This window comes from Phalangium opilio, unplaced genomic scaffold, assembly GCF_054372755.1.
Source record: "Phalangium opilio isolate 3A_F unplaced genomic scaffold, DU_Popi_V2 ptg000487l_1, whole genome shotgun sequence".
Classification (NCBI taxonomy): domain Eukaryota; kingdom Metazoa; phylum Arthropoda; class Arachnida; order Opiliones; family Phalangiidae; genus Phalangium; species Phalangium opilio.
This window is the reverse complement of record NW_028324237.1, coordinates 1,793,758-1,805,507: the sequence shown is the minus strand read 5'-3', so window position 1 is coordinate 1,805,507 and position 11,750 is coordinate 1,793,758. Positions and strand designations below refer to the sequence as shown.

The following is an 11,750-nucleotide window of genomic DNA, read 5'->3' as shown; positions in this document are numbered from 1 at the left end:
GTTCACACAGTCCACCCCTCTTAAAGGAAGACCGTTTAGACTACTAAATCTCCTCGATGTTCTCGACATAATGATGAAATTAATTGTTAAATATAGCTATTTATAAAATATCATCGGTAGATCTTCCAAAATTCCGTGTCCTCTTAACCTCAAATCATCGGGACAATCCACTCTGAGATCCAGAATTAGATACGCGTACGGTGATAAACTAGTCGCATCCTCATACGCCAACAGTAATTTATTGGGTTGTTTGGGAAAGACCTGTCTCGAAAGCAACGCAATCTGATTCTTATCACGCATCATTCGCTTCAAAATTAAATAATGCGTGTTCAGGCTGATATCTCTCATTACAGAACCTTTAAAAATTAGACATATTCAAAGTACGGTAATAAAATATATACAAATAAAATCCATACACAACCTTGCTTGTACATATTTTGACTTAATAATATGCAGCTGGCGTTTTTATGGTGCGCATTTTTAATGAATAAATTTCCGACAGTTTTATTGTCTTTCAATTCGTTTAGAAGGTCATCGATAATAATCAAGTTATTTACATTACAGTCTAGTAAATTTTCAAGATCATCGGGGATTCCCTTAACAAATTCCAAAATTGGAAGTTCCTTTAGTAACTTTTCAAACTCGGTTTGATACGAACCGTACATATAAATTATTCTCTGTATTTTCGGAGTTATGCAAAACTCGTGATTACGTAGTAATTTAAAAACAAACGTGCTTTTACCTGAAATAAAGTTTTAAAGTTAATAACTATCGTATTAAATATAAAAACAACGAAATTGATGTAACCTGATAAACTGGGTCCGTAAATAGCGTAGTTGCTAGGGTGACGAGTTCATTTTTAAAAATGGATGGAATGGTGTTCCGTGTCTGATATTTATACATGATTATTATTTTTTCTTTATTAAATCGATTTCGCTAATCCACGAGTTGAAGGACTCGTCATACCAATACCATTTAACGTAATGTTCTTTAGTACCATCGGATTTTTTACGAGTTTTTAAAATTTTTTCAACACGGAAAACGCAATCATTCAAATCTTTCCCCACGATTTGCATTTCCGGTTGAAGGAAAGTGCCCTCGATCAACCGAGAATTCAGATCTTCAATCTGATAGGTCCTCGGTTGCGTATTCAAAACCTCGAGCACTCTAAATAGTTCATCACTCCATCTTGGCTTGAATTTTTTATTAAACTCGTTTGTTTGTTTGGAAATTCTAATAATGTTTCCCACGTAAATATCTTCCGAATCTAAAGGGGAACTGAAATCGATTTTACCAAACATTCTATACCAAACTTCTGCTGAGATTTCGTTGTTAACTTCATTAGGATTCATTCCGATTGTTCTATGGAAACTGTCGTTCTAAGCCTTTACTAAAATCGGTAATACATTATTGTAGTTAAACGCGTTATTCGCTGTCATATACTGATTAATTCGATGTTTCATAGTTTGTATAAATCAATATAAAAAAACCAAGTTAGACGCTTCCTTTCATTTAATAAAAAGTCTCACCTTTCGCATATTGACGATTTCATTTCCGAAAACGTTGGCGTAGGACCCTGGGCTTTTACTATTATAATAAATGCTTCGAATTTTCCCGCAATCTGTCTCCTTGTTTCGTGTCTCCTCTGCTCTACGCTTTTTATCTGGTATCCTTTTCACAACCTAAAAAGAATCGCCGCCTAAGAGTACTAAACTTTCACCTTTCTTGATCTATTCTTTACCGTCTTTCTTAAATGTTTGTTCACATTCTGAAACCTTTTCCCCCGTCTAACTACCCTCCTACCTGACAGACGTTTCCACGAAACCTAAAATTGAAGTTATTTTTGTTGGGGCGCATGGAAACGCCCACAAAATCTTTGTTAAATACTGTCACACTTTTAAACGAGGCTTGGCTAACTTTCACTAACAACGTTTTATTCGTGTGAGCTAAATGTAATACTATTCTTTTCCTTAAGTCTTCCATTGATTTACCAAATAATGCATTGACAATTAGTTTGAACAATGATTGCGTAAATTCGTCGGGCGCGAGCTTCCTCTGTTTGGTATTGAATTCAATAAACCGTTTAAGCCAACACTTGTTTGAATTCTAACGCCCTATCCCTAGTAGCACAAAATCGTTGGGCCACCAGCTGGTGGGTTACTACTGGCCCAACACTGTTGGCAAAGCCTTGGCAAGCAATTGGCCATGTCCTACTTGGCAAACTACTGGCTCGGTGCTGGGGTTGCTAAAATTTGCCAACTGCTTGCCTAGACTTATCCACCTATCTACCATCCTAAGAAATAATTTTTGCCACATCTTTTCTTTTAGTTTACCATCACCGACCCCACTCCCAGCCTACCTATCACCACTACTCAATCCAAAGGCTCCCCTGTTTTAATCCACCTCTCAACTAACTAATTCGCCAACACTTTACCAGAACTTAAGATAACATTCAGCCTACACGTAATCACCACGTATACACTCACATGGCCTACTCTCTGCCACCAATCATTCCATCATTCAAAAAACAGCTTTTCACCATTGATCCAATTGTTTGTCTTGCATGTAACCACTATTGTACCAACTGTTTGGCCAATTCGTTACCACCACTAACCCAATTGTTTGTCTTGCATGTAACCACTATTGTACCAACTGTTTGGCCAATTCGTTACCACCACTAACCCAATCCTTTAGCCTCCACTCTATTGGCGTATAACCACTCGCTCAGCCTACATATTTTCACCACTTATCCAATAGTTAGGCCATTATTTATCCAAACTTTCACCCTTATTTTTTACACCACTGACCCATCAATTTCTCTGCACTATACCAACAGTAAAACAACACTTGGCCTAAATGGTACCACCACTTCGCCTATATTTCCCAACCAATGGTCCTACATTATCCTACAGATTATACAACTTTTTTCTTTTAACCTACACTTATCATCTGCAATATATACATAAATTACCAAAAATTACGTAGGCCTCCAATTATTTATAATGAATAATTAAATAATGTTAAATATCGTGAATTAACTGAAAACGTTTTAATCATTTCAAAAGAAAGTTTCGTCACATAAATTGTTTAAAAATTTATTCAGTATCTGAACCAGATGACTGTCCATAAGAGTCTTCTTCAGCAGTTTTTTGTTTCACTTCCTCAGCCTTCTTTCTTCGTTTGGCACGACCACCATTTCTGTCAAATGCTCCTTTCAGATACTTCTTAATTGCATCTTCAGCCTGGAATTCCTTCAATCCTTTGAAATTCATTTGTACCGCCGCTGAAGTGTACATAATTCCCAATTTGAAATCAAGAATTATATAATATCCTAGCATTTAGCTTACCAACAAAAACGTTTTTAAGTTCTAATTGAACGAAAGGGTACTTCTTCTCTGAACCAACCCAGTTGAATTGGAGAGTTACTTCGTGTGTCAATACCTTATTAAACAACTTCTGACAGCAATTTTTTACTTTTTTACCTCCATAGGATGCAAACATTTTCACCTGTTAAAGATCAGTTTTAAAAGTGAAGTTATACATGGTTTTCGAGAAGATTGAAAACTCACAGTTTTTCTCTTAATTACTTTATCCATCAATAGTCTCTCGACTAACTTCACGTCTTGAAGTGAAGCAAGCGGTAGGTCAGGAAATTCTTCTATCTCAATTAACTCTTGAGAAATTGCGGTTGTACTTTCTTTAGAATTATTCAGTAATGTATCCATTTTGGTATTTAAGTCTGTTAGCATCAAAATCACCGTTCGCTTGAATTTTTCATCACTTTGACCTGTTAATTTGAAGCAATTAAATATTATCAACTTTATGATAAAATTTGAAGGGACAAAGAACAAATAAGAGTTATTTTTAGTCTATTAAGGCTGCTAAAATATTCATAGGAATATTAGAATAATTCACCAAAACCTTCTCCCTAATTTGTAATTAATTTTCTAATTTTTGATTTCTGCCCGCTAAGCCTAACACCATTTTGCAACAAAATATTCCTATGTAAAATTTAATGAGACAAAGGAATTTTCCATGATAGCACAATAATTTATATTGCTCGTGGAAAGTTCGTGTCTTGTGAACTTATACATATCAAAAACTTTATGACAAAATGGCGTTAGGGCTAGCGAGCTGAAATCAAAACTTTGAAAATTATTCTGAATTAACGTGAAAGTTTTAGGGGTGAGTTATCCTGATGTTTTCTACGTCTGTCTACTCTAATCAGCACATCCCATGGGATGTTGTTGATGCTACAAAACCAAAAAAACAAAAAGATACCTTTTAAGTAATCCAAGTTATTGGAGTTTATACGTGCTTCTGGTGATCTACCTAGAGATGAAGCTAATTAAAAGACGATCAGTTAGTTTTTACTGAAACTAGAATAACTATAATTTCTACCTGTATTGCTATCCAAAGGTCTTCTACCATCAAATTCCAGTGAAGCCGTAGTATGCATTGATGTTCTTGGTGTTCCAGTGTTAAGAGCTAAGTCTGCACTAGAACGGGTTAGAGAATTTCCTTGAGGCCTGCTTATGGAAGAGCTCCATTCTTGTAGAGGCACAGAAGTGCCTGCATTTAAGCAATTATTTTCTTCGAATGCAGACAACAGCCGTTTATTTCTGGAATTCCTTTCCTGGTTCGAAAAAACTTCATCGCCATTATTTTTATTACCCCTGTTATTTTTAACGGGCGATAGATCTCTCAGACTCAAACGACTCTTTGACGCTTTAGATGGTGAAACAGTTAGAAGACGTTGGTGAATTGTTTTGGATTTTGAAGGCGAAAAGATTTTTCTTTTTTGTGACATGGTACTCTTTTCAAAATTTTGGTTTCTTTGAGATTTTGACGAATCCTGGCAATTGTCATTTTTTCGTTTGTGATTTTCTTTGGCTACAGAAGAAACACTTTCCTTCTGAACGTTTCCTACAGAACTTTTTCCAGCGTAGGTTTTACTAGTAGCGCGTTTTTTTCCAGAATTACCGCGTTCAACATGAGTTCTAGAAGAACAATCATATTGGCCATCTGAAGAATCTAAATCGTTGCTGGAGTGCACTGAGGAAATACTAGTTTGTTGATTGGTTATGCCTGGACTGTTTTCTATTACCAATGGTGCAACTAGCTGTTCTACAAGCATTGAAGGAGAGTCACCATTATCTTTCGATAAATTGTCTACATCACTGGGTTTAGATGAGATATCAGCAATGTTGGATTTAACAGGGAAATTAATAGGCGAACTCTCTTTGTGGTAAGAGTTAGAGGGTGTAACACCTTCCAAAGACTTAGCTTGGGGAGAAACTGCAATTTTGGAGAGCAAATTCTCTCTGTCGCAAGATTGAGACGAAAAATCTATTGCATTGGATTCTGAAGGGGAATCAATGTCATTGCATACAAAGGGTGAATCATCCCTATATTTTGTCTTGGACGTATCTTTTTTATCAAGTCTCGGAGATGAATTGCAAATTCGTGATTCCGCGCTACCTTTTCGACTATGATTTAATAGAGAAGCGTCTGCGCTTCCTAGAAACGAACTGCCCACTAGTTTTTTAAGTCAAAAGAAAATATTAGAAAAGGAAAGGCTCAAAAATCAAAGATATGTGATGAAATTCTTACTTTCAGAAAGTGTTTGGCTACATCGGTTGCCAACATTTTCTCCGCTAACTGCAATTAAATAAAAAGTCACTCAAGACCACTATCTCTGAAGTATAGTATAATTGTTAATTACGCACATTTTGATGTTGGAATAAGGGGCGCCTCTGGTAGTGAAATCTTTTTTCGCCCCTTCGTTTTTTTCTTTATCTTGGAGTCAGTAGAATCATTGGAACAATTAGTATCAGAATCAGAATTTTCCAAACAATTAGCCAAGCTTTTATTTGAAACAGTAGTCCTCCTCCTCTTCCCTCGACCGAATTCCCCTTCGCTTGCTAAGTCTGAAGTTACTTCTGACTTTTTGAGGTGCTCCCGTGCACTTTTGTACAGGGCTTTTTAAAAATGTATTAAAATTTACAAATTTAGAGTCGAAAGCTCAATATATTACTACATACCAGTCTGCAATAGAATTTTTCCCTCATAAAGAATCCAATCTGAATCTGGTTTTGCTGAAGTAGATATTAATTTTGTTATCTCTTTGTGCAGTCTTTGTGGTGGCCAGTAGCAAGACTCTTCGTTTAAGCACCATGACTTTGGAACAGCCTCAACTGTTCCTTCAGCGAACGCAAATATCACGAACATCTAAATATAACCAAAAAAATCCCTAGCTAAGATTTCAAACTTCGTCCATCTCTTTGGACAATTTATACTCCCTCTTACAGGAAACTGTGAAAGGAATTTATTAAAGAGTCTATTGCACTAATGATAATGTAGAAGGGGAATAATTGAGGCCATAGAATTGTTTTCATGTAAAGTAAGAAAACATTTTTGTTCAAATAAGTTTAAAGAATAAGATTTCACTCGCTTTGAAATTCTAGCTTTAAACATGCCTAGCTTAGACGAGGGTAAAGGATATGAAAAAATGTCATCATGGTACTTGCAGATACTCCCAGCTAACATTACATCGTTACATTTAGTCTTATAGATATGTTTAATCTTAATAATTTCACCTGTGTTCAATTTAACACAACTATCTGCCAAACGTGTCGTTAAAATATAGTTCTGGGTTTGCAGCTTTTTAAAAGACTGTGCATCATATGGAACATTTTGGCTCCTGTCTTTAAATGGTTGTTTAAGAACTAAACCGTCAGTGCGATGTTTTGTAGAATAAAGTTTTTGACCTTCATTTAAGCGTTTGCACAATTGTTGCAAGGGCTTACTTGGGGATCGTAACTTTTTCTTTAAGAACTGCAAATGATTCTCAAATGGAAAAGCGCTATATGCATCCAAAGGGCCAAATCTTTTAACATCTGCAGCTATATGCGTTAAACTGTGCACATTTAAACTAACAAATTTTTGGCCATAAAAATCAGAGCAAGAGAAAACGTACAATTCGAGAAGTTGAGCGGCATAATCAACGAGTGTTCTGCTTAAAGTTGGTGAAGCTAAGATATAAACTGCACATTGAAGCAATCTGAAATGATCCATTACATCATTGGCAACAATCCCCTTACACACGACTGGACCAGTATACAAAAGAAACTGTCGAAATTCAGTTGCTTTCCAACGATCTACATGTTTAAGTGATCTTGGTTTTCTTGCAAACTCACTGGGGATATGTGGTATACACGCGTTTAACCTCTGTAACTTGCTGAGTACTAAGCCTGACAACGAATTTGCCTCTTTTAATCCATGCTCTTAAAAATCTCTTGGTTACTCCTAAACATAAAAGGTGCATGTAATCTAACGGAAATTGGACTACTAAATCGATGTCTAAAAGTTCAAGGGGTGAACGAGCGCCTCTTAAATGATGTTCCTCGTTACTCTGATTTCGGAATGAGCTATTAGTTCGAAGAGAAACATTCTCTTCTGTAATATCTTGCAGGAAAATCATGTTATGATCTAGCATAAACCCCTGAATAGTGCACTTGTCACAAGAATAGTATCCCGTATGACCCTTTGTGTTTTTGATAAAAGACCTGGCTGGAGTATCCAAAATAAAGGGCCCATCTAGTTTACATATGAAAGACTTTCCACCATAAATAAACCCATTTTCACTGAGATCTAATAATTCCTTGATAAAGTTATCTAGATATTCAGCAAGTGATCCCGGTTTCGTATCACCACAAAAAACGCCTACTGGAAATACATCTCCAACAATGCCATGCTTAAAACTAAACACGCCTACCAAAATAGGCCAAAAATTGGTGGTTGAGCTATCAGTTAAAGGAATACCATCAATGTTTGTTGCAAATGAAATAGGCTCATCATAATCAGGATGCAAATCCAAAAATGTTTTCAAGCCAATTTTGAAACCAATGTGCCAGTACTCGCCATTGGCCACTTTCGAAATTCCCGAAGTTTGCCTAATAGTTTTTAGAAGTGTTCGAGAATCTTTGGGTAACTCATTGTGACCGTGATCTTTAAATATTTTAAGCAAGCTGTTAACTTTAACTGTATCTACATTGTGGTTAATGATCCATTCTTGGGCCAAATCGGAAGGTTCTTCATCAGAAGAACTTGAACTAGAAGTGGTTATGCCACTTGAAAAGTTGTCAAAGCTATTATCAGAACTCTCAGAACTATCAGATGTAGCAGAAATATCAAACACCATATCCCCATCTTTATCACTTTCACTGAAGCTTTCCCTAATATAACCCTCACTCTCGCATACAGTATTAGTTCCATTTCGTAAATCTTCAACATGAGTAACACAATTATTTTCAGATATAGACTGCGGATATTCGGATATCCTATCAACTACACTTTTCAAATATTTAGCTCTGTTTCTCCTCAATTGCCGTTTACTGAGTGTAACTTTTTCCATAGTAAATAAAATTAAAAATAATAATAAAAAAATAACTACCCCTTTTAAATAAATTAACCGAACCCCATATATCCCTTTAAAACAAATTAACCGAACCCCATATATCCCTTTAAAACAAATTAACCGAACCCCATATATCCCTTTAAAACAAATTAACCGAACCCCATATATCCCTTTAAAACAAATTAACCGAACCCCATATATCTCTTTAAAACAAATTAACCGAACCCCATATATCCCTTTAAAACAAATTAACCGAACCCCATATATCCCTTTAAAACAAATTAACCGAACCCCATATATCCCTTTAAAACAAATTAACCGAACCCCATATATCCCTTTAAAACAAATTAACCGAACCCCATATATCCCTTTAAAACAAATTAACCGAACCCCATATATCCCTTTAAAACAAATTAACCGAACCCCATATATCCCTTTAAAACAAATTAACCGAACCCCATATATCCCTTTAAAACAAATTAACCGAACCCCATATATCCCTTTAAAACAAATTAACCGAACCCTATATATCCCTTTAAAGCAAATTAACCGAACCCCATATATCCCTTTAAAACAAATTAACCGAACCCCATATATCCCTTTAAAACAAATTAACCGAACCCCATATATCCCTTTAAAACAAATTAACCGAACCCCATATATCCCTTTAAAACAAATTAACCGAACCCCATATATCCCTTTAAAACAAATTAACCGAACCCCATATATCCCTTTAAAACAAATTAATTGCCCCGTTTATCCCTTTAAAACAAATTAATTGCCCCGTTTATCCCTTTAAAACAAATTAATTGCCCCGTTTATCCCTTTAAAACAAATTAATTGCCCCGTTTATCCCTTTAAAACAAATTAATTGCCCCGTTTATCCCTTTAAAACAAATTAATTGCCCCGTTTATCCCTTTAAAACAAATTAATTGCCCCGTTTATCCCTTTAAAACAAATTAATTGCCCCGTTTATCCCTTTAAAACAAATTAATTGCCCCGTTTATCCCTTTAAAACAAATTAATTGCCCCGTTTATCAATTTAAAACAAATTAATTGCCCCGTTTATCCCTTTAAAACAAATTAATTGCCCCGTTTATCCCTTTAAAACAAATTAATTGCCCCGTTTATCCCTTTAAAACAAATTAATTGCCCCGTTTATCCCTTTAAAACAAATTAATTGCCCCTGTATATCCCTTTAAAACAAATTAATTGCCCCTGTATATCCCTTTAAAACAAATTAATTGCCCCTGTATATCCCTTTAAAATAAATTAATTGCCCCTGTATATCCCTTTAAAATAAATTAATTGCCCCTGTATATCCCTTTAAAATAAATTAATTGCCCCTGTATATCCCTTTAAAATAAATTAATTGCCCCTGTATATCCCTTTAAAATAAATTAATTGCCCCTGTATATCCCTTTAAAATAAATTAATTGCCCCTGTATATCCCTTTAAAATAAATTAGTTGCCCCTGTATATCCAATTAAAATAAATTAGTTGCCCCTGTATATCCCTTTAAAACAAATTAACTGCCCCGCATATCCATTTAAATATATTGCACTGTATATCAAACTATCTTTGAATATACACTAACCTTACTCAAAATTAATTTCTCATTCTTTTGAGATCAAACTAATATTTCAAACAAAACATTAAGCTTAATCTAAAATAATGTTGAAAGCTATCTTATTTTAACACTTCATGAAAGGATGTTATACACTTAATAAAGCATCAGAATCAAACTTCTTTACAGTGCCTGAACTCCCTCAGCTATCTATAAACTAATGTACACCTTTTGAAACCTCATATTTTCTCACCACCCCCCAGCGATATTGTGGAGCTATTACTGCATGCAACTATGAAAGATTTTACTCAAACACTAAGAGGAGAAAATTCCTCCCTTCCTTTACAGTAAAGATGGCAGTGTTGCCAACAGCTTTCGAAATCAATTCGGCTTATATCTAGCTCCAAATTGGCTAACTTTTTGTACTAAAAAATGACTGGCAACACTGGGGTATTGCCCCGTTATTGAATATAAAAATTCAAATTATTCAAATAAATTTGAAAACCGTCAGAAATTAATTTGAAACTTAACGAAACACTAGCTAAGCAAGACTTATGGGATTTCTAAATATATATTTAAGTAATTAAATATTCATAACCTTTTAAAAATTCCACTTAGGCCTTTGTGTGTTTTCCACAATCGTAGATATTAGATAATCCTTCCAAAAAGTAAAATATTGGGCAAAAATTATTTCAAGTACAGTGAAATACTAATATTTAATAAAATATATTTACCTTAAAATTTTTCAAGTCGAAATGGCAACGACCACTCGTTGTAACCTAGTCCGGAAAAAATTAAATCGGTACCGTACTGAAAATATGACTAGAGCAAAATGGCGACGACTACTCGTTGACCTGACCGTTGTACCCGCGTCCGACTCCGAAATATAAATAAACCGCCCGGTATCGTACAAGGCGCACCGTTTCAACTTGAATACTTCTTCGTACAAAGAAAAGTCGCAGCACGCGTGATACACCGAAAGCGTTTTACTAAAAAAGACGGAGATAGACTGGTTTCGCAGCCTCCGTAGTGATCTACTGTTGTGTTGAAACCTCGCTACAAGAATAACCCATTCACCACGTGTGTTCGTGGAGAGAAAGGGGAATGGAAATTTTGGAAAGGAGGGAACATAAAAAACAAAGATAGGAGCTTGAAAGTTGAAAGGGAAAAGATCATTCAGCCTGTTCACAACCAAGGAGGATTAATAGGATTAGAAGCGGTAGAGCGACTCCAAAATTGTTGTTCATAGGTTATGCCTCCAGCTTTCATAACTCCATTGGTGAAAATAAAATAGCGCAAAAAATTGTCAATAGTACTCCCTTCCAACGTGATTTTACATTAAGTATCATTCCGCCTAATATTTCGCTATAAAATAGAGCTTGCTTTCACAAATATATATAAAAAACAAAGCATATGTTTTTGATAGGCATAAAATCGGTTCGGTTTTTTTCCTTTTGCTCTATTTAAAATTGAACAATTAATATGTGGTTTTTTAAAAGATAGCGATAATGCAAGTAAATAGAATTTTGTACTTTTAGATGAATTAATATTATTAAATATTATTAAATAGGTTTTTGTATGGAATGTTTTAGAGGTGCCAACCCTTCCCCATCAGATAACCGCCAAAAAACCAGCACCCATAATGGGCCGCAGACTTTTAAAAAATATTTTAACGTTAATAAAATTTTAAGAGTTTTCAATATCACTATGAATTAGATTATTATGGTTAATTGCTAATATTAATCAATATAATAATTATTTAT

At 35.0% G+C, this 11,750-nt stretch overlaps 1 protein-coding gene across 3 annotated transcripts; it reads right to left on the bottom strand.

Moving 5' to 3' along the window:
• Positions 1-3,030: 3,030 nt before the first annotated feature.
• Positions 3,031-11,241, bottom strand: LOC149593860 (uncharacterized). Of its 3 annotated transcripts, XM_089861697.1 has the most exons (10): positions 10,722-11,241; positions 10,586-10,645; positions 6,045-6,231; positions 5,730-5,981; positions 5,614-5,661; positions 4,402-5,538; positions 4,282-4,344; positions 3,570-3,787; positions 3,348-3,507; positions 3,031-3,283 (listed from the first exon to the last, which is right to left on the bottom strand). In XM_089861697.1, the coding sequence occupies exons 3-10, from the start codon at positions 6,229-6,231 to the stop codon at positions 3,096-3,098; spliced, it is 2,253 nt and encodes a 750-aa protein (XP_089717823.1). In that variant the 5' UTR covers positions 10,586-10,645; positions 10,722-11,241; the 3' UTR covers positions 3,031-3,095. The 3 variants fall into 3 exon arrangements, with proteins under 3 accessions (XP_089717823.1, XP_089717824.1, XP_089717825.1); XM_089861698.1 differs by lacking the exons at positions 10,586-10,645; positions 10,722-11,241 and having other exon boundaries at positions 4,282-4,332; positions 6,045-7,224; XM_089861699.1 differs by lacking the exons at positions 10,586-10,645; positions 10,722-11,241 and having other exon boundaries at positions 4,429-5,538; positions 6,045-7,224.
• Between the last annotated feature and the right edge of the window lie 509 nt (positions 11,242-11,750).

What these genes read in the sequence shown, in the direction of transcription:
- LOC149593860 (XM_089861697.1), bottom strand. Translation starts at nt 6,231, where the DNA reads ATGTTCGTGATATTTGCGTTCGCTGAAGGAACAGTTGAGGCTGTTCCA. An exon ending in ACCTTTGGATAGCAATACAG is followed by an intron (nt 4,345 to 4,401) that starts GTAGAAATTATA and finishes TCTTTTAATTAG; the next exon opens with CTTCATCTCTAGGTAGATCA. An exon ending in TAACTTGGATTACTTAAAAG is followed by an intron (nt 3,788 to 4,281) that starts GTATCTTTTTGT and finishes TCAAATTAACAG; the next exon opens with GTCAAAGTGATGAAAAATTC.